The sequence below is a fragment of the Mobula hypostoma genome, chromosome 3 (assembly GCF_963921235.1).
Source record: "Mobula hypostoma chromosome 3, sMobHyp1.1, whole genome shotgun sequence".
NCBI lineage: Eukaryota > Metazoa > Chordata > Chondrichthyes > Myliobatiformes > Myliobatidae > Mobula > Mobula hypostoma.
In genome coordinates this window covers 28,618,974-28,642,201 of record NC_086099.1, presented here as the reverse complement: position 1 = coordinate 28,642,201, position 23,228 = coordinate 28,618,974, and the positions used below count along the sequence as shown (strand labels likewise).

At 40.9% G+C, this 23,228-nt stretch overlaps 1 protein-coding gene across 4 annotated transcripts in view; it reads right to left on the bottom strand.

Annotated features, from left to right (window-relative positions):
- Positions 1–23,228, bottom strand: part of LOC134343904 (tropomyosin alpha-4 chain-like) — a 94,164-nt gene that overhangs the window by 13,416 nt on the left and 57,520 nt on the right. For all 4 annotated transcript variants that reach the window (XM_063042811.1, XM_063042810.1, XM_063042813.1 and 1 more), the window contains 2 exons: positions 3,151–3,284; positions 1,294–1,411 (listed from right to left, as the gene is read on the bottom strand). In XM_063042811.1, the coding sequence (XP_062898881.1) occupies positions 1,294–1,411; positions 3,151–3,284 (252 nt within the window). The remainder of the gene's footprint in view (positions 1–1,293; positions 1,412–3,150; positions 3,285–23,228) is intronic.

Genomic DNA, 23,228 nt, shown 5'->3' with positions numbered 1-23,228 from the left:
AAAGATGCTATAGCTACCTGTAATGACTCAGTAAGATCTTCTCCACTAGCTCCAGAACAAGCAGCAGGCAGAAAACTGGATTAATCCTTTATACTATAGGAAGTGGAGCATAATTTGGCCATTCAGCCCATCGATTCTGCTCCACCATTCAATCACGGTTGATTTATTTCCCTCTCAACCCCATTCTCCTGCTTTCTGACTCCCATACTGATTGAGAACCTATCCATCTCCACTTTAAATATACTCAATGACCTAGCCCCCGTAGATGTTTGTGGAAATAAATTCCCACAGATTCACCAACCTCTGGCTAAAGTAGTTCTTCCTCATCTCTGTTCTAAAGGCACATTTGTGTTCTGAGGCTGTGCCATCTGGTCTTAGACTCTCCCATTATCAGAAGCATCCTCTCCATGTCCACTCTACCTTTATCAGCATATTGATGCAATTACAATGAAGGCTGCCAATAGCTATATTTCATTAGGAGTTTGAGGAGACTTAATATGCCAGCAAAGACTCTCGCAAACTTAAACAGATGTGCTGTTCTAACTGTCACAGTCTAATTTGGAGGTGCCGCTGCACAAGATTGCAAAATGTTGAAGGAAGTTACAAACTCAGCCAGCTCCACCATGGGCACTAGCCTCAGGCCAGCACAGAGGCAGCAGTCGTCATTAAGGACCCCCATCACCCAGGATGTCCCCTCCTCTCATTGCTATGATCAGGGATCAGGGAGGAGGTACAGGAGCCTGAAGACACACACAGCATTTTACGAACAGCTTCTTCCCCTCCGCCACCAGGTTTCTAAATAGACAATGAAACCAGGCACACTATCTCGCTCTTTTCTTTTCTTGTTTTGCTCTTTTTGTACTACTAATTTAATTAAAAACTATAAACTACATATATCTATTGTAATCTAGTTTTTTTTTAAATTATGCTTTGCAATGTACTGCAGCTGCAAAACAGCACACTTCACTACATATGCTAATGTTATTAAACCTGATTCTTAGGTGTTCCAACAGGTTTCAATAAGATCCTTCTCCCCACCCCCACATCCATTCTTCTAAATTCCAATGACTAAAGGGCCAGTCATCAAAAGCTTCACATACATTAATTGTTCCATTCCCATGATCATTCTCCTGAACCCTCTCCAAAGCCTGCATATCTTCAATATAAATCACTGCAATATTTCATGTACGACTTGCCAAATGTGAGAATAATCCACCCTTTTATGACTGCACATTAAGAACATTCATTCAGATGTCACTTCAGAGGAGAGACAAGGCCGGGGAAAAACTTCACCTCTTCATATTTGCGGTCCGCTTCCTCAGCAATATGTTTAGCTTCCTTCAGCTGCATCTCTTGCATTTCCATTATCTCTTCAGCCTTTAGGACTTTGCTCTCCACAACCTTCATTCCTCTGTAGGGAGGCAAAATAAGTGCATCCTATTATTACAGCTGAGGGACAGGCTAGTTCAGACTACTGCACCATGATTTGGCTCTGCACTGAACTATGGGACTCAATTTGCGGACTTCTGTTCAGAATTCTATTTGCTTGTGGTTATTGTTTGCATGTGGTTCCCCCCCCACCGTGCACACTGGGTGTTTGAAAGTTTTTTTTAAATATGTGGTTCTTTCACATTTCTTTGTTTTGTGGTTGCCTGTAAGGAGACAAATCTAAAGGTTGTAGAATCTATACATACTTTGATGATAAATGTACTTTTAGCTTTGTAGATGACACACAAAGAAAACCAATGCAAAAATATTCAGGTCTATTTGCAGACTAGTGAATACACACTTAAAACACTGACTTGTATAACTTTTTGTTCAGCAGCTGTATTAGAGATTCCTCCGCAGCTGCACAATGCGGAATAGTAAATATTATACTGATCAAATCATATAAGCAATAGATCACTTATAACTTGTCAAGAGTTGCAGGTGAACAGAGAAGGAAAAAAATCGTTCATCTTTTCATCTGACATTTTGGACTCCTGTTTGCTCCCTCTCTTACAATCCAGCAACAAAAAAAAACATTTGGCAGCACAGAAACTTTTTGGAAACTTAATTCCCACAGCCCTTCAAAGAGAAGATCGCTGACAGAATTGAATTCCGTATTCCCATCTCTTAAGTCTCTTAGGCAAACATTGGTTAGCCAACTCAGGTTTTCATTAACTGAACTAACATCTATTGCCATTTAGAAGAAAAGAAATTCAATTTTGTTCACTTTGACCCTTAAGAGAATAGGCTTTACATTCCAAATCAGACACTTCTATAGTGGCCCAAGAGCCTCACTTATTTCAGCTACCCAAATCTGACAATTGCTTAGAGCCCACAAGAAAAGCCAACAACCCTTTTCACAGCTGGCTTGCTGAGTTCCTCTAGCATCTTATGGTTCCAATACAAGTAAAACGTTGCTTTACAGGGACCTACACTCAGTAGTCACTTTATTAGGTAGAATGGTCTTCTGCTTCTGTAGCCCATCTGCTTCAAGATTCTACATGCTGTGCATTCAGAGATGCTCTTCTGCACACCACTGTTGTAACATGTAGTGAAGTGAGGTATCATCACTTCCTGTCAGCTTGAACCAGTCTGGCTATTCTCCTATAACCTCTCTCATTAACAAGGCATTTTCATTCACAGAACTGCCATTCACTGTTTGATTTTTTTTTTATTTTGCACACCGTTCTCTTTAAACTCTAGAGACTGCTGTGCATGAAAATACAAGGAGATCAGCAGTTTCTGAAATACTCAATCCACCTGTCTGGCGCCAACAATCAAGGTCAAAGTCACATAGATCACATTCTTCTCCATTCTGATGTTAGGTCTGAACAACAAATGAACCTCTTGATCATGTCTGCCTGCTTTTATGTATTGTGTCAGTGTCACATGATTGGCTGATTAAATATTTGCATTAATGACCAAGTGTAAAAGTGAAATAAAATGGTCCGAGAGTATTCCTTAGCTATCAAATGGAGCACAACTGGCCCATAAAAGACCATATAGTGTGCCAAGTAGTTACATCTCTTCATTACATCTACAAAACAATGAGTATTTACATCAGATTGTCCTAGGACAAGGAGTCAGAAAAAAAGTAATTTCTTTGGACCCTCTTCCCAGATTCATAGAACACCTATCAAGGTATTAGCATTTATTTCTTACCGCTCACTCTCATCCGCCGACTTTTCAGCTTCCTCTAGTTTCTGCAGGGCACTAGCCAGACGTTCCTGAGCACGATCCAACTCCTCCTCAACCAGCTGGATACGCCTATTCAAGGAGGATACATCAGCTTCCGCCTAGACAAAATAAACACAACTGAGTAACTACTCTCAAAACAGGAGTTATCTATATAAAGAAAATAAAACCATTGAAAAAGCAACTAAATTGGACAAGTCAAATTAATAGCTGGAATATACTGTATTAAATTAAAAGACATTATTAATAATAATCCAAGGATTAAGTGTTTGTCAACAGGTTTGAAAATAGATGAAATTACAAATGACGATACTCTAAGCAAAAGTATTATTCTAATTTCCCCTGAAAAGTCCAGAAAAATACAATTTTGAACGTAACCAGAAAGAATTTGGCAAATCTAATCCTTCAGTGAGCAGACAGAGCAGAAAGGTCAACAAAAGGACAGGACATCTGCAGTTCATATGTGCAGAAATGCGTACTTTATTAAGGTGTTGGGGAAAATGCCAAGGGAGACAACATACCCATGCATTTACAGAAGGTGGATCTAAGCTTGTGACTCTCAATTAGAAAGAAGAGCAGACATCCGGTTTAAAACAGAATTTTCCAAATGTCAAGATGTTAGACGTAGCGAAGATCTTGGTGCCAATGTACAAAGCATTAAGTAGATCAGGAAATAATGCAAACTGGACTTTATATCCAGAAAGTTATAAAAGCAGTACCTAGAACAGACAAAATAATTGAACAAAACTCTGGTTGGACCAGATCTGGTGTTCTGAGAGCACTTCCATACATTACACCTCCAGGAAGATCTACTGACCTTAAAGACTATGCACAAAAGGTTTGCTATAATACCTATAGTGTGAAAACTTAATGTTATGAGAGGTTATATAAAAAAAACACAATGATTGCCTATCACAGGATTTAGAAGATTGGGAAGGGAAAAAGCGCATGAAATTCCATTGGTGAGGAATCTAGAAATTGAAAAATTAGGATTGGGCAACTTCAAAAGGCAAATTTAGGGTAGTTGTTGACTTATTGCAAAAAAAAGTGATTGGGAGCTCATACACAGATGACACAGATAACATGAAATTTTAACGTCAGATTCAAGATCTAACTGTTAACTGCAAGATAACAATGGATACTAGAGGGGGAAAAATGAGGGTATAAAGATTCGGACAGATCAACCATCTTCTCATAGAATGGCAAACAGGCTTAAGGAATAAATTACCCCTCTCATGTCCTAGGCTGCTGCAAGTGGGAGAAATAATAAATAAATAAATCTGCTCACATGAAAAATATGGTAAGGCCGAATGACAGGAAGAAGTCAACCATGAAGAGAACCAGAAAAACAGGCACAAAAAAAAATTAAGTACAGCCTTACTACTTTTAAGCCATATTCTGCAAAGACAGTTTCCACTGCCAGACTCCCTTTGCCATTAAAATGTGGCTTATTGGCTGATGCAGCCTCCACTGAGTTTATGTTAACTTAAAAGCGCAGAGAAGAATGCTGATAGGAGAAAACAACAGGAGTTAAGGCAGAGCTTAAATTTTGTTAAATGTTGCATCTTTGGAATGGATTCCTTTGATCCTTAAAGTTGCAGCATCTCTGCACATAACTATTGCTTAATATGAGTAAGCATAAATGGCATATATGGTGGTGAATGCAATAGGCATGTTTTGTTTTAGCACTGCTGAGGAATTCATACAGAACGCGTCTTCTAAATGTAGAACACTGTCTCTGCTGGATTATCTTCTAAAATAGGGGCTCCCAACCTTTTTTATGCCATGGACCCTTAACATTAACCAAGGGGCCTGTGGAACCCCTATTCTACAGCAATCCCTCAGGGACAAGGATGACATACTTCCACCACTGCTATGCAAAGGACAAGATGACTCCAAGTTCTTTAACTTGGGGTGGGTGTTGCAAACCTGTGACAATGTAGTCTTGACAGAGGAAGATTTTGATTCTTGGCACGGGGACTTAAAATGATCAACCGGAATCTGCCTCGTACCATCATATAAAATCATGGCTGCACCTTTATCCGCTTTCTCTCTCTGTGCCTCCTCCATCCCCCGCCCCCCCCCGCTGCAATTTTTTTATTTGGGCAGAATGTAGGCATTCTCCTACGAAGTGTTTATATCCAGAAAGCAGAAGTTAGTCAGCTGCTAAACCAAGGAGATGCATTTTAAATTGACCAAGAAACATGCCAATAGAGTTCCAGAAGTCAATGCGGGAACTTTGAATTTGCAGCTAGATGGTACCAAATCTCACCCCCTATAACATGTGAAACTGGAAAAGACTTTCAAAAGAAGAATAAATGGTCAGTCATCAACTGACTAATTCCCGAGATCATGAGCTGAGTACAGGAACAAAATAGTCCTTCCACTTACGGGCTGAAATTCATAACAGCAACGCTTTCAGTTCAGACATCCTGACGATCTGGAGCTCATCATGTTGATTAATGTCTTGTTTTAAAATACATGCTTTATCCAATTATCTGGCATTATTTATAGCATTTCCTCTTCCTTCAAGATGAAAAAAACCCATGGAAACAAGTTCCATTCATGAGAAATTTCAAGTCAACTGTTTGAGGTTCCAGCGCCAGAACAGCTTTGGCTTGAGACAGAAGCACAAGTATTTCAGCAGAACTCTGGACACCAAGGGGATTACACACAATTTGTAAGGAATTATCCAGAATTTTCCACAAGATTTAATTGAATTAAACAGACGTTTGTACCAACTAATGTGATGAAAAGGGCATTACTTTAAATATAAGTTGGCACTGTGAGGAATACTTTGATGTCCGGAAGTATCAATATAATGTATTCACTGTTAGCTGTGATACTCAACTGGCTTCTTCTTTCTCTGCAGTAGTGTGGTTTCTGTATTTGCACACAGCATTTAAAATACTAAATACAGCTGATTAACTATTTCCCTTAATTTTCAGCATAATGGAACACTACAAGATGCCATCATCTGCACCAGCATCACACCCTCCACCAGTAGAGTGTTCTATCGCCCACATCAGCAATGGCTTTCTTAAATAGGAAGCCCATAGAAGTTCATTATTACAGATGTAGAGTGTGTTTTCCAAAGTAGCAAAGTGATTGGAAAACTCAAAAACTGCAGATACTGGAAATCTTAATTAAAATCAGGAAATGCTGGAAACACTCAACAGGTCAGGCGGCTTCTGTGTAAAGAGAAAGTTAGCACTTCCGGTGGAAGATCCCTCATCTGGAACTGAAAACATTAACTTTGTCTTTCTGCAGAAGCTGCCTGACCTGCTAAGTGTTACAAATATATTCTGCTTTAATTAAAAGATACAGAAGATTCTGCTCACTCTTACTTTTAGACTAGCTGCTGTTAAGACTCTGCCATCATTTTTGCATTCATTGTTAAAAAGCATCTTACTCTATGGCCATCAGCTATCAGAAACACAATGAGTAACTTAATTAAAAAGTGCCAGATGTCAATTTTTTTTGTCTTGTACACAAATTATGAAACAGATAGAGATACAGATTCTGACACTTCCCACTTCCCCAATATAAATTTGGAGAAGTAAGTAAATCTGTGTCGAGTTTCACTCTCTATATTAACATGCTAGCTGCAGCACATAACCAATTGAATAGGATATAAATCACTGCTGGCCTATTTAGCACTTCACTTGCTATGCCACATCCCAAACTGAATGGAATTCTTCCAACTTGTTTAAAATGGCTTATTTCCAAACAGACTTCAAAAATCCCAATGCAAAAAACACACAAAAAACATTTTTATTGCAACTTGGAGCATGGTTGCACAAATTCAATTTTTATAATTATTTTCAGAGTGACTAATTTACAGCTGTTATGATAACACTGTATTGCAGTAGTACTGAGAAATTAAACGACAAGAGGAAAATAAATACTGGTTATTTCTAGGCTTGACAGTGCTCCCAGAGACGATGTCAAGAATGGAAGATGGATGACAGCAACTAGCAAACTCCGTATTTGCGCTCTGGTAAATGTCGCCAGACTGAAAGAGAATAGTCGATTTCCTTTCATGAAGAATGGAAGTAAACCAGTTGAATTTTTTAATTCAATCCACAAGTTTCATGGTTATCAGCCTTTTTAATACCAAATGATTTAATTATTTGCTTCAAAATCCCCCAGCTGTTCTTGCGGGATTCAGACCATTGCTGGGATCAGTGGGGCAGACTTCTTGATTACTCCTCTGCTGTCTTAATTGCCATGGAATTCCAAAACACAAAATGCTGGACGTACTCAAATAAAGCAGCACTTGGGATAGCCCAGATAATTACATGGCACATAACTTGTATTATAAAAGTACAATTAAATTTGCAAACTTATAAATATGTCAACAGTTCAAAACATAACCTGCAAGTTTTGTTGTGTGAATAAGTATAAAATGCGCATACTGTTTTTACTTTACAAAGAAATTACCCAAGATCCTGGAGAGTAAATGAGGGGGTCTGAAGCAACCAGCATAAACCAAAAGACAAATCTAGCTCAGTACTGTATCACTGCTTGTTTACTTTGGAAACCATCCATCTTCCATTCATATAAATTTCAAAAAGGCAACTGCACAATCAATGCAACCGTTCAGGGTAAGGAACCGATTCAAGCAAACACATCTATTGGCTTGAATTCCAGGGAAGACTTCACTCATTTCAGCCTTCCTTAAACCACAAAGATTACACAATAGGACCCTTTCATGTGAAATCCTGTAAAACAAGGGAAAAATCCAAACATTCTTACATTACAGGACAGAGCAGCCAAACTGGTTTCCCTTGATAATTTCACATTCAGACAGTATACAGGTTCAAACAGTCTATTAAATTAGCATACTCACTTCACTCCCCACACATGCCATTAGCCGAACCATTGAGTGAATGGGCTCTAAAAATGTCAAAGGTATGATTGTCATTTAAATTGCTCTGATAATACAACACCCCATCCTTGATGACAATGACGACAAGGCTTGTAAAATGTGGACAACTCAGGGCCACCTCTCATCAGCAAAATTTGTTATCTCCTTTAGTGCACTGGAAAAGTTTCTGGCCACCTAAGGAAAGAATGCTTAAGGACCAAGACCAGAAACTAAAGCACAGCTCAAGAGTACCTATCCGAAAGAATCTTGCATTCATGCACAATTTGGAAACAAACACTACCACCTACAGCAGGCACCTTAAAGCATCTACCACAGTCTCCAGGAGATCTGTTAAATCCAACAACAGCATAAGCAAAACATCAGCATCATGTTCTCACGCCAACAGAGGATGTATTTACATTCAGTCTGCACCGAGGCCCAGGTCATGTCATTCACATGCCCTACCAATGCTCAAAACTGGCATCATACCCAGACTTCTGATTATAGCAGAAGCCTGTCCCAGGGAAGGAGGGTGGTGCAACCTGTCCATCACAGGTAAGAATGAGGGGGGGGGGCAGAGAGAGGATTTGGAAGAGCAGGAAGAATCTCAGTTCCCTTGATCAAATGCACCCAGAGGCCCAGCGCAAAACAGCAGGGAGTACTCCACTTCCCACATGTCCCTTGCCCACTCAATCAACCTTCTCCTTCCCAATCTATGGCAGAAATAACAACATCAGCCCCCTCGGACTGGTAGCGGAAGTAAGTAATCTTTGGCTACAAGGAGTGGCCCAACAAAATCAGTTGCAAGCTGCTGTGCAAAATTTTCGCCAAATGAGAAAGCATTTTATTAAAAGCAAGGTAACTATTTTGTCAGTACTCAGCCACTATGATAACCTCCCTGGTGTGTCTAGAACCCCATTAGTCCTTTTGACCCATGAAATTCAGGAGCCTTATTCATTAAAATTGCCTTTACGATCCAAGTGACTGCTTAGTGTCAAAAGAAAAAATGTATTACATGAAACAAATTAAGAGTCACTTAATTGAGGAGAAATAAAAACATTGCCCTTCCCCAACCTATTTACAACACTCAGTACTGCAAAAGACTCAGTACAGAGGTCAAACACCATTGTGACTTGGCATAAACCCAAGATGTTATCTGCACATTCTGAACCCATTTCTGATAGTGGCTTTACTGTTCCAATGAAAATCATCAGAACCTTGAGGAACAGCATCTCATCTTTTTATGAACCACCTTACAGCTCCTCAGCACGTCAGGCAGCGTCTATGGAGGGGAATAATGTATGGGTTTTAATTCATGTTCTGTCAATAAAGCCACAAACATCCACACAAAAAAAAACAATGGAGAGGTAGTATCACCACTTAGACCACTGGATCACAGAAGGAAAAGTTTGATATAAAACGAAGTCGGAATTCTTTTTATACTAAAAGATGCCTTGTTGTTTCAGTGGTTCATATGAAGCTACCCATTTTAGTACTTTCAGTGGAAGAACAACTAAATTTGGTCACAAAATTCACAAAGGACAAATGTAAACACTAACTTCATTTGTAAATACAATTCAGACTTGGAACAAGCTTTAATCACCCATCACCACTCCATCCCATGAGCTAGAAGGTTCTGTCCTCTTGGTTGTGAAGTTTGCAAAATGGACAAAACGATTCAACTGGATTTGAAACCAAGCCATCCAAATTATGAGTCAATCTCTATTCTCTGCTAATTCAGCATTCTTTTAGCTGGGGAGGAAAAGCAGGAGGCAATCCAATTCTCAGGGGGAAAAATGGGATTAACATTATTTTTGTAATTATTAAACATCTGGAAACTAAGTACATACAAAAACAAATTTCCACCTGAACTCTGGATAACCTGTAGATAATTGATGACCACAATCACTGATTACCATACGTGACCTAGCAGAGAATCTATACCATGCCCTATCCATTTTAAGAGCTTATTTAAAGTGTGGTTCAATAAGAAAACATATGAATTCATCAACACGAGATGTAAATAAAAATGTTTCTTCTCAAGTTTGACTTGATACCAGGAGACTACATCGTATCCGTGTTCAATCCCCAAGGACTCCCAGGGTCACTCAACCCAAATGTATATCAGGGTGACTCCAGCACTGTTTGTCTCTCCTGGTAGTTCATAAGCACCAGCCAGGGATTGTAATGGAGCCAACATTTTAAACCCTTCCAAATTACAAATCTCTAAGTATGATGAGATCAGACTAGTCAGAGGGAACTCTTCCAACTGAGATGGCAATCATTAGATATTTACACCGAAGGCAGTGCAAAGTCAACAAAATAATAACAATTAGTCTAATGGGTTCACATTAGTTTATAAATCTGCAACAGAAATGATTAAATGAACCAGATTGTTAAATATGGACATAATTCAGCCAACTTTTTTTCTAGGAAAACAGCTTACTGCCATTTACCCATGGCAAACCTTAACAAGACCATTCTTCTACTAGAGAATTTTTACACTAGCTAAACCATAGACCATTGTTCCCGTCCCTACCAGGCATCTCAATTTAAAAGTGCAATTCAGAAAAAGTTAGAAGAAAAATGTAAGTGTAAACATTAATACATTTGTTAAGATTCCACATGAAGCTATCTATTTCTGTATTCTATTGTAGCTTTCAGATATCTCTTTCCCCACTATGGCAGAAACAGATGCTAATTTATCCTATAATGCACAAAACCAGAGCACATTAGCATTGCAGACACCCAACCACACATCAACTCTTCCACATACTAAAGATTAAGCGCAAATGTCCGATTTCCTTGCTTATGGCCACAAACCTGTGCCAAAAATACACTCATGCAACATTCATTTAGCAATTGAATCCACAAATTCCAAAAGGCTGAAATTCCAAACCAAAGATTGTTAGATCAAAGATCTCTTTGATTTCATGACTGCAAAATAAATTTTCTGCAGATATGAAGATTTGAAAGCCAGCCAGTGACCACTGAAAATCTATAACAAAGTAAACGATTTGGCCCATTATTCTTTGTCAGTAAAACCACCCAACTTAATGCTATTTTTCAGCACTAAGTTCACAGCCCTGCAGATTCTAGTGCGCTGTGTATATATGGCAAAGGTTCCTATCTCTACCATCCCTTCAGATACTGAGTTTCAGAACACCAACACCCTCTGAACAGATGTTCTTTTCCTCATCATCCTCCCCTCCTCCCCCCCCCCACCAATCCCTCTCCATGGATTTTTGACCCATGCCAAAGGGAATGTCCTTCCTAGTGACACTAGCCTCTCAATTTTATCCATTAGCCTCCACTATTTCAAATTAAATAACAAAGCATATCTAAATCTTCACACAACATACATAAAAGTTGCTGGTGAACGCAGCAGGCCAGGCAGCATCTATAGGAAGAGGCGCAGTCGACGTTTCAGGCCGAGACCCTTCGTCAGGACTAACTGAACGAAGAGTGAGTAAGGGATTTGAAAGTTGGAGGGGGAGGGGGAGATGCAAAATGATAGGAGAAGACAGGAGGGGGAGGGATAGAGCCAAGAGCTGGACAGGTAATAGGCAAAAGGGGATACGAGAGGATCATGGGACAGGAGGTCCGGGAAGAAAGACAAGGGGGGGGTGACCCAGAGGATGGGCAAGAGGTATATTCAGAGGGACAGAGGGATAAAAAGGAGAGTGAGAGAAAGAATGTGTGCATAAAAATGAGTAACAGATGGGGTACGAGGGGGAGTTGGGGCCTTAGCGGAAGTTAGAGAAGTCGATGTTCATGCCATCAGGTTGGAGGCTACCCAGACGGAACATAAGTTGTTCCTCCAACCTGAGTGGCCTCATTTTTATGCACACATTCTTTCTCTCACTCTCCTTTTTCTCCCTCTGTCCCTCTGAATATACCTCTTGCCCATCCTCTGGGTCACCCCCCCCTGTCTTTCTTCCCGGACCTCCTGTCCCATGATCCTCTCGTATCCCCTTTTGCCTATCACCTGTCCAGCTCTCGGCTCTATCCCTCCCCCTCCTGTCTTCTCCTATCATTTTGCATCTCCCCTTCCCCCTCCAACTTTCAAATTCCTTACTCACTCTTCCTTCAGTTAGTCCTGACGAAGGGTCTCGGCCTGAAACGTCGACTGCGCCTCTTCCTATAGATGCTGCTTGGCCTGCTGCGTTCACCAGCAACTTTGATGTATGTTGCTTGAATTTCCAGCATCTGCAGAATTCCTGTTGTTTGCGTCTAAATCTTCACAGTTCCCTCACTCCAAATATCCCTTCCCACCACCCACCAGTACATCACGATTGCAGTGTGTATCATCTGTAGTGTAAACATAAGAAAATCTGCAGATGCTGGAAATCCAAGCAAAAGAAACAAAATGTTGGAGGAACTCAGTAGGTCAGGCAGCATCTATGGAAAAGAGTAAGCAATCGACATTTCGGGCCAAGACCCTTCATCAGTACTGGGAAAAAAAAAGATGAGAAGTCGGAGTAAGAAAGTGGGGGGAGGGGCAGAAGTACAAGGTGGTAGATGAAACCAGAAGAGGGGGAAGGGTGAAGTGAAGATTGGTGAAAAAGATAAAGGGCTGGAGAAGAGGGTATCTGATAGGAGAGGATTGAGACCATGGAAGAAAGGGGAGGAGCACCAGAGGGAGATGATGGGCAGGCAAGAAAATGAGGTGAGAGGGGGAAAAGAACTGGGGGGCGGGGGAAAGAAGAGAAACAATTACCAAAAGTTTGAGAAATCGATGTTCATGCCATCAGGCCGGAGGCTACCCAGATGGAATACAAGTTGCTGCTCCTCCAACCCAAGTGTGGCCTCGTCACGGCAGTAGAGAAGACCATGGACTGACATGTTGAAATGGGAATGGGAAATAGAATTGGACATCAGGAAATCCCGCATTTTCTGGCAGACAGAGTGTAGGTGCTCCGTGAAGCAGTTTCCCAATCTACATTGGGGCTCACTGATATACTGGACAATGTTGCCTCACCTGTAAGCACTGTTTGAGACCTGAATGGTAGTGAGGGAGAAGTGTAGGGGCAGGTATGGCACTTGTAGCATGCACTGTGCTTTTTCCACCTTGGCTATAATTTCAAACCAGAGCAAGCAAGCCATCTAACCCTGATATTTAGTGGTATTACCACTGCCAAGTCCTGCACCAACATTTATATATATATAAAAAAATCAACAAGACCAGCTACAGAAACTGGTCAGAGGCTGGATATTGCACAGTGACTAATTTCACCTCCCGACATCCCATGGCTTATTTATTATCTGCAAAGGCACAAGTTAGGAGATTGATGGGATGCTTTCCTCTATTCGGTATGAGTACAGCCCTGAACATTCAATTTCCAACAATATCAAAAGCAAAGCCGCTCACTTGACTGGCATCTAATCCACCTACTTAAAACTCATCTTTCCTCCACTACAAGTACATGGTGATGGCAACATGCTAAGTGAGTAATGTCAGAATAACTTCAACAGCACTTCCCAAGCCAACAAACAAAAACGAACAGAGGCTGCAAGCACCAACACACGAGGGTCCTCTTCCAAGCTGAACCTCATGCCAACTTGTAACTAGGCCCTGGCTACACCCGTCGTTGGCTACATGGAACACTCCGTGTTCCAAGCCTTCATTGGTGATGCACCCCAACTCTTTCTTCACTACTGTTGATGACTGCATTGGTGCTGCTTCCTGGATCCATGCTGAGCTAATGAATTTCATCAACTTTGCCTACAACTTCCACCCTGCCCTTAAATTCACTTGGTCCATTTCTGACATCTCTCTCCCCTTTCTCGACCTCTCTGCCTCCAGCTCTGGAGACAAACTCTCTATCAATATCTTGTATAAATCTACCGATTCCCAAGTCTATTTTGACACAACCTCTTCTCACCCAGTCCACTGTAAAAATGCCATTCCTTTTCTGTTCTTTTCTCCACAGCATCTATTCACAGGATGAGGCCTACCTGTTCAGGGCTTCACAGATATCCTCCTTCTTCAAAGAATTGTGTTTCACTTCCTCGACTACTGATGCTGACCTCACTCACATCTCCTCCATTTCCCAGATATGGCCTACTCACCCAGTCTTCCTGCCGCCATAACAGGGATAGGGTTCCTCTTCTCCTCACCTACCATCCCATGAGCCTCCACATCCAACACATCTTCTGTCATCTTCAATAGGACTTATCACCAAACACATCTTCACCTCCCCCGACACTCCGCTTTCTGCAGGGATCACTCCCTCCATGACTCCCTTGTCATTCGTTGCACTCCACTAATCTCCCTTGTGGCAATTATCCCTGCAAATGCCTGAAGTGCTACACCTGCCTACTCTTCTCCTTCCTCACCTCCATTCAGGGCCCCTAAACAATCCTTCCAGGTGAGGCAACACTTCATTTGTGAACCTGTTGCAGCTCCCCACTGTAGCTGGCGCTCCCGACGTGGCTTCCTCTACATTGGTGAGACCTGGGGGACTGCTTTGCCGAGCCCTTCGCTCCATCCAGTAACCATTCCAATTCCTAACCCCACTCCCGTTCCGACATATCAGCCCACGGCATTCTCTTCTGCCACGATGAGGCTCCTCCAAGCTGAGAGTAGCAACACCTCATATTCTGTCTAGGTGGCCTCCAACCTGGTGGCATGAACATCGATTTCTCCAGCTTCCGGTAATTTTCCCCTCCTCCCCCTTATTCAATTCCCTACTCTGGCCTCTTACCTCTTTTCACCTGCCTATCAACCCCCCCCCCACACCCTCCTTCCCTTTCACACATGATCCACTCTCCTCTCCTATCAGATTCCTTCTTCTTTGGCCCTTTGCCTTTTCCACCTATCACCTCCCAGCTTCTTACTTCATCACCCACCTGGCATCACCTATCATCTTCTAGCTTGCCTTCCTTCCTTCCCCTACCTTCTTACTTTCCAGTCCTCATGAAGAGCCTCTGGCCTAAAACACCGACAGTTTAATATTCTCCTCTGTTGATGCTGCCTGACCTGCTGAGTTCCTCCAGCATTTTGTGCGTGCTGCTCTGGATTTCCAGCATCTGCAGAATCTCCTGTTTATGATTTTGAAATAGTATTTGGGAAGAGTTTCAATAGATTCCAAGTTCTGAATAATAATCCAAATCAACTCGTTAGCAGTCATACAGATACAGATGGCCATCAGCTCTGCATTCAATCAGAGCAAAAAGCCCTCTCATCTCTGGAGTTTAAATCAAAATGCTAATGAAAAAACAGACAATTGAAGCATTGATTAGCAGATCCTGGACTGAAATGGGATCTTTTGTTTACTGTAATGGCAGCAGTCAGACATTAGGCAATTTCTTGGCTGTAGGCCAGCAGTTTGAAGCCTATAACTTTTAGGAGAGTTAATGCGTCATAACCATGTGGAAAAATTCTTTCAGCCATTGAGCAACACACCCCAAGTCTCTGTGGTGGCACAAATTCCCTTGATCCAATTCACTGAGAAAAAATAATTTTGCACTTTCAAATGTCCTTTTCTATCACTAAATCAGTGAATGAAGGAAGGTGCAACATTCTACACAACTCTCTACATTTTGAAAAATGAATGTATCTTTGTTATGACACAGGAGGCAGCCATTCAGCCCACCGGGATCCTCCTAGCTCTCTAGCAAGCAACCCTGATCCAAGTATTTCCCCTTAGCTCTGTTTATTCTCTCACATGACCACCCATTTCACTTTGAAAGTAACACTCATCTGCAAAGACCATAAGATACAAGAGCAGAATTAGGCCATTTGGCCCATCGAGTCTGCTCCGCCATTTCATCATGGCTGATTCAGTTTTCCTCTCAGTCCCATTCTCCTGCCTTCTCTCCTTATCCCTTCATGCTTTGTCTAATCAAACAACCTCCGCCTTAAATATACATAAAGACTTGGCCTCCAGTAAGGGATGAATTACAGGAGCCAATTTAGGATGTGGAAGTAAGCCAGAGCACCGGGGGGAAAAGCATAGGGTCACAGGATGATGTCAAAACTCTAAACAGCAAATGTCACTCAAGTTTACGGCTGAACCTGACTCCCCAACACTACGAGGTCATGGCATTAACTGCAGTAACATCAGGCCACCCACATCAAATATCTTAGCAGTTATTCACAAAATGTGCAAGACCAGTATGAAACATGGGAAAGAATAAACCATCACACATGGTTATGCAACCCAGCTCAAGGGCATTACCTTAAAGTCCGATCATTAAATAGATGCCTTATTAATAGACGGTAAAAGGTACCTTAGATCTAATTTCAAAACTTCAATAATTGTGCAGAAAACAAGGAAACCTAATAAAGTGGCCATTGAGTGTATGCTCGTGGTCTTCTGCTGCTGTACCCCATCCACTTCAAGGTTTGATGTGTTGTGCATTCAGAAACGCTCTTCTTCACACCACTGTTGTAATGAGTGGTTACTTGAGTTACTGTCCCCTTCCTGTCGGCTTGAACCAGTCAGGTCATTCTCCTCCAACCTCTCTCATTAATAATGTGTTTCTGCCCACAGAACTGTTGTCACAGGATGTTCTTTTGCACCATTGTCTGTAAACTCTAGATATTATTGTGTGTAAAAGTCCCAGGAGATCCGCAGTTTCTGATATACTCAGAACACCAACAATGTAAGTCACTTAGATCACATTTCTTCACCATTCTGATATTTGGTCTGAACAACAAATGAACCTCTTGACCATGTCTGCATGCTTGCATGCATTGGTTACTGCTACATGATTGGTTGATTAGATATTTGCATTAAAGAGGTGTATAGGTATACCTAATAAAGATACACCGAATGTGTGTGTTGTGAAATTTGTTTTTGTGGTAGCAGTATAGTGAAAGAAAAAATATGCTACAAATTACAGCAAGAAATAAAATGTTGCAAAAAAAAAGCAAAACAGGTAGAGATCACAGACCATTCAGAAATCTGATGGCAGAGGGGAAGTAGCTCTTTCTAAAACATTGAGTACGTGTCTTCAGTATCTTCTATGCCCTGTCTGATGGTAGTAATAAGAAAAAGGCGTGGCCTGGGTGATTCACTACTCTCAGTCCACGAAAGAGCACAATGCACAGCTTCCTTTAATTAGTGAAATTCACTGGACGGAGATAGTTCATTGAGAAATATCTTTAAAACTTATTTGTTGAAAGCCATTCACCGCTCACACCAGCACAGACCACAGGATTAATGAAATGACTGTTCAAAATGCAAACTCACCTGTAATTAAACTGAATTATTATAGTCTTTTCTGTAAACATTCATCAAAACCAATAGTACCACATGACCACCACAATGCAATTAATTAGATGTGATCGACTTGGACAGTAGGACCAGTGATTACATAACTAATTCAATAACAAAAGGCTATTAAAGTTCCACTTTTAAATGTGTTCTGTGATCGTGTTTCAGGAATGAGTATCAAGGTGAGCTACGACTTGCCAGTAGTTGTTTTCATGGCCTTAATATAACAGTCATTTATATTTAGCAACAAAACTACGGCTGGAGAAGGAATCAGCTGACTGTGTTAGGTTCTTAGTCCTACAGGGCAGACAGATGGACTGGCTCATAACATTCAGCTTGAACCATATTTGTTTGCCCCAATTTAAGCAGTGTACTGAAGCGCACAGTTTGAGCTAAAAAAAAAATCAACTGTTGCAAAACTACAAGAATGAAGGACCAAAAAAACATGGATAAATCTTTGAAAAGCAGCTCACAAGTCAAATAAAGACATTTCTGTGCTGCAATGTTCTATTATAAACCTCAAAGCTCTTGGAAGAAGGAGCAAAAAAATTCCACATTGCCAACTAAAATTACTGAACGCAGCTAGAAAACGCAGAGGTTAGTTGATACCTGTAGCAAATTTGTCAGTGACAGATATCTTCCTCAGCACTATTGAATTAACCAACTCTATAATACCATGATCAGTGCCTTCTATTATCTTCAACAGAAACACTAAAGATGTGCTATTCTTTTCTCCTGTTGATGGAAATACAAACTACAGCAGTCACATGTCCAATCTTTTGTGGCTAACTTGCTCACAGATTGTAGAGTAATTGATAACCTTGCAGGCCAACAAGGTATTGAAATCTTGGGAACAAAATTTGTATTGAGGCAAGGAAATGGACACATTTGCCATTACCGGTCACTTGATGGGGAAGAAATGCATGCTCCAATGAAAAATAACGTGTTGAAATCTATCCTTATTTTCTCAGACTTTTTAATACTTCAGTTACTTTAGAAACAGCTGCAAAAATGATACCACTCAATGATCCCAGGACCACAGGCCCCCATACCCCTGCCATCCATGTACCTATCCAAACTTCTCTTACATGTTGAAATCGAGCTTACATGCACCACTTGCGCCATGTGCATGCTACATTCTGATGTTCCAGAGGACTAACTTTGTCCCTTACAATCCTTTTGCTCTTAACATATTTGCAGAATCCCTTAGGATTCTCCTTCACTTTGCTAGGGCAGCCCTTATGCCTTCTTTTAGCCCTCTTGATTTCTTTGCTGAAGTGTTGTGTTCTCTTGCATTTCTATACTCCAAAAGTACCTCATTTGTTCCTACCTGCCTATACCTATTATGCACCTTTTTTCAAAACCATGGCCTCAACACCTCTTGAAAATCAAGCGCCTGTTATCTTTACCTTTTATTCAGAAAGGCATATACAAGCCTTGTAATCTCAAAATTTCACTTTTGAAGGCCTCCCACTTACTAAGTACACTTCTACAGATCCTTTCTCATACCATAAAAATTAGCCTATCTCCAATTTAGAATCTCAACCTGCGGACCAGACATATTTTTTGCATATTTACCCTGAAGCTGATGACAGTGATCAGTAGATGAAAACTGTTTCCCTACACAAACTTTTGTCACGTGCCCTGTCTCATTCCAATAGGAGATCAAGTATTACACCTTCTCATTGCTTCTAAGTACTGACTAAGGAAACTTCCCTGAACACATTGAACAAACTTTATAGTATGGAAGTCCCAGTCAATATGTGGAAAGTTAAAATCCCTACTATAACAACCTTAAGTTTCTTGCAAAAGTCAGCCATCCCTCTACAAATTTGTTCCTCTAAATCCTGCGGACTGTTAGGTTGTCTATAATATAGCCCTATTAACATGGTCATACCCCTCTTATTCCTCAGTTCCAACCCATAAATCCTCACTAGGCCAGTTCTCCAGTTTGTCCTGACTGTAGACTGCCTGGCTTGTAATGCTACCTCTCCCCTTTGATCCTTCCCACTGTCATATCGGAAGCAATGGAACCCCGCAATATTGAGCTGCCAGTCCAGCCCCTCCTGCAACCAAGTCTCATTAATGGCCGCAAAACCACAATTCCATGTGTTGCTCCATGCCGTGCTCATCCGCCTTTCCAACAATACTTCATGCATCAAAATATACGCAGCTCAAAAATGTACTTGTACCATGTTCAACATCTGACATCGCCCCCTATACTTTCCTTTAATCACCTTAAAATTATGCCCTCTATTATTAGCCATTTCCATCCTGGGAAAAAGGCGCTTGCTGTCCACTTTATCTTTGCCTCTTATCATCTAGACGTCTATCAAGTCACCTCTCATCCTCATTCATCCCAAAGAGAAAAGCTCTAGCTCTCTCTATCCTTTCATCAGAAGACTTACTTGCTCATCCAGGCAGCATCCTGGTAAATCTCTGCACCCTCACTAAAGCTATGAGTCAACCACAACTGAATACTCAAATGTGTGGTCTGACTAGAGATTTATTGAACTGCAACATTACCTCATGGCTCTTGAACTCAATCCCCTAACTAATGAAGGCCTATGTAATGAAGAATCTGTAGAACAACCCCATCCACCGCCCCCTCCCCCCCTAGAAAAGTTAGTACTAGTAATACATAAAAGTTGAGGTACCCAACCTCTGGAGGTCAATTTCAAGGTCAGACTATAAACATGCCATTGACTCCAGCTGATGAAACAGAGATAAAGAATATGCTTTGATACAGGTTATCAAACCATTATCTCACGCACTATGCTCGTGTTAATAAAAAACTTCAGCTAAAGTAGTTAAGAGCCAGATGAAAGGGAGAAAATTCAAGTATATAAAAATACAGTTAAACTTTAAAAATATAATTTCTATGAGATTGTATAGGTAGGTGCTTCTTTTCCTCTGGGGTACAGGAGATTAAAGGTCAACTTTAGAGGAATACAAAATTAGCTAGGTTAGTCACATGATTTTTCTAGTGGGGTATGGAAGTCTAGAACATTGTTTTGAGGTGGGCAGGGAAAGGTTTAAAATGGACCCTTGAGGGCAACATCCCCTCCCCCTTCCGCGGGAAGTGGTAGGTATACGGAATAAGCTGACAGAGGTGGGTACAATTACAACTTTTAAAAAGACACTTAGACAGGCACAAAGAAAGGAAAGGTTGTGTAATATGCAAACAAATGGGACTCAAACAGGTAATTAACTTGATCAGCATAGACAAGTTGGGTCAAAGGGCTGTTTTTGTGCTGAATAACTATTTCGCTCATAAATAGTAATAAAACATAGTTCATTTTTAAAGCAAATTATGGTGGATACTAAAAGATTACAGTTTGAGACTGTAACTTTTAGAAAGAATTTGTTGCTGACTGGTTAACTACAGATGCATCACTTTCATTCATATCTCAAGAAATATGCCCTTGTAATGTTTACTGCTCTGACTGTGGCTTCGACTATATCCTCACTGAAAACCACTTCCACAAACCACATGAAGTCCCCACACCTGTTCCAACCCACAGCAGCTCTACGCAAGAGAAAACGTGTTAACCTATGCAGCAACTAATACGGGCAACAATTCCAAAAAACTGTTTAAACTTAAAATACTCATTTTAAATTTGGATTAAGCCCATGTAAAAACCAGTAAATATATTGAAGATGAGAGGCTCAAAGTTGAAGGAGGATATAACTTCTTGGTTTATACAGACACTGGTAGGTGCTTGGAACAGGTTGCCAGTGATAGTGGTGGAACAGATTAAACAGATGTGCTTAAGAAGATATACGACATATGAATATGTGGGGAAAGGAGAGATATGCATCAAATGCAGGGAGAATAAATATAGATTAATTTGACATCATAACTGGCTCATGTTTGGCCCAATGGTGCAGTACCATTCTAAGCTCTAATCAAAGATTACCACAAAGTATAAGGGTACCTCTGAAAGATGGCAACAATCACTTTTCAGATCAGTATAATCGAAACAACCAAATAAACAGGTTGCAAGGATCAAGATAATTTGCTGCTGTGCTCTACAAATATCACAAAAATGATAATGATCTTAACGATTAGCTTTATTTATCACATATGCATCGAAACATACAGTGAAATGAGTTATTTGTGTCTAATCAAAAATGGGTGAGGTTTAGGCTGAGCAACTCACAAGCGTCACAGTGCTTCCGGCGCCAACATGGGAACTCACTAACACTAACTACACGCCTTTGGAATGTGGGAGTAAACTGGCGCACTCGGAGGAAATCCACATGATCACGGGTAAACCTAAAATACAAGGAATAGTAGCGGCACTTGCCGGCTGCCCTCGTACTGTGCTGCTGGCTGAAACAAATGACACATTTCACTGTATTTCAATGTACGTGACAAATAAAACTAATTTCGTAGTGTATCAGCTTCCTCTACCTGCTGAGAGCAACAACCAGCTTCTACTGTGAAATAGGTTAGTCAACTTGAATGAATCTGTGCGCTCCGCTATAGAATGCCAAATGTAGCCAGTACACTGGCCTCATTTCTTTTATTTCCCAGAAGAACTGAGGAATTTGTGGAATGTAAGGTATTCCTAATTCATTGACTAGTTTTAGTGAACTTAAATCTGAATTTATCATTCTTCCTTCTCACCTCTCACATCCCCAGCAAAATTAAGCCCACTACAGCTGTGACCAATTAAACAAAACAGTTGATAGCAAAAAGGTGTCAAATAAAACAGTTCAATCCCTAGAGAAAGCAAATACCATTAACAAGGCTCAGTGAAACAAAAAGAAGCAGCTGTCATATTTTTTTAATGGAAGGAATATATAGGAAAACACTTCTCTATGCTGTTACAGTATCATCCAATTTTTGCCAAGTTCTAAGATTGAAAGAATTGAACAGTCGAACAGATGGCAAACTGAGACAAACGAAAGATAAACAAGGATTGTTTTAAAAACTAAACACCAGAGATTCTGCAGATGTTTGAAATCCAGAGCAACAAACAAAATGTTGGAGGAGCTCTGCAGGTTGAGCAGCATCAATGGAGGAAAATAAACAGTCAATATTGGGGGCCAAGTCCCTTCATCAGGACTGGAATGAAAGGGGCAGAGCCAGAATAAGCTGGGGATGTGATGCGGCGGGGCGGGGGGGGGGGGATGGAGGAAAGGAGGAAGGAGTACAAGCTTGTAGAAGATAGGTGAAACCGGGTGAGGGGGAAGCTGAGTGGGGGAGGGAGTTGAAGTGAGAAGCTGGGAGGTGATAGTGTGCAATGGTAAAGGGCTAAAGAAGGAATATGATAGGAGAGGAGAGTGGACCAGGGGAGAAAGGGAAGGGGGAGAGGCTCCAGAAGGTGACAGGCAGGTGAGCAGAAGGGAATGTGTAACAGGATAGCCACAATTATGACCTGAAAAAGACGTGAAGGAAGGGTAAGAAATTAGATGCTCATGCTTTCAGGTTCGAGGCAACCCAGAGCTTTTTCCGTTCTAAAAACTTCACATCAACTGCAGTGTATGACATATTTATTGGTGTTGCAGCCAAGGATGCATTTTATAAATGTTCCAGATGGAAATATAAAGCAGTGTGTACTTCGTGGATCATTGGCCAGATTGCACCCGACCTCTCAGTTTTGTTCCTGGTCTGAATGAGTGGCCCGGTAGTTTAGTTGCATGGTGTCACGTACTTTAACTTAAAAGCCATGCTTTTTAAGAAAATTGTTTATTTTTATAACTTTCACAATAGGATGCCATTTTAATGATTTTAAAATGTTATTTTTAAACTAATTAAGCAGGGTACCAAGCCCTGCTTAATCAAAACTAAGCCACACTAGAACCAGTCTTAGAAGGAGCCATGATCTCTCCGAGTTTCTCAGTACTTTCATGAACTTTCCCAAAATGATTTTGCATTCAAGAAAACATCACAAACAGACACCCATATTAAATGGGAGAATATGTTCTCTTCAGTGCTGGGA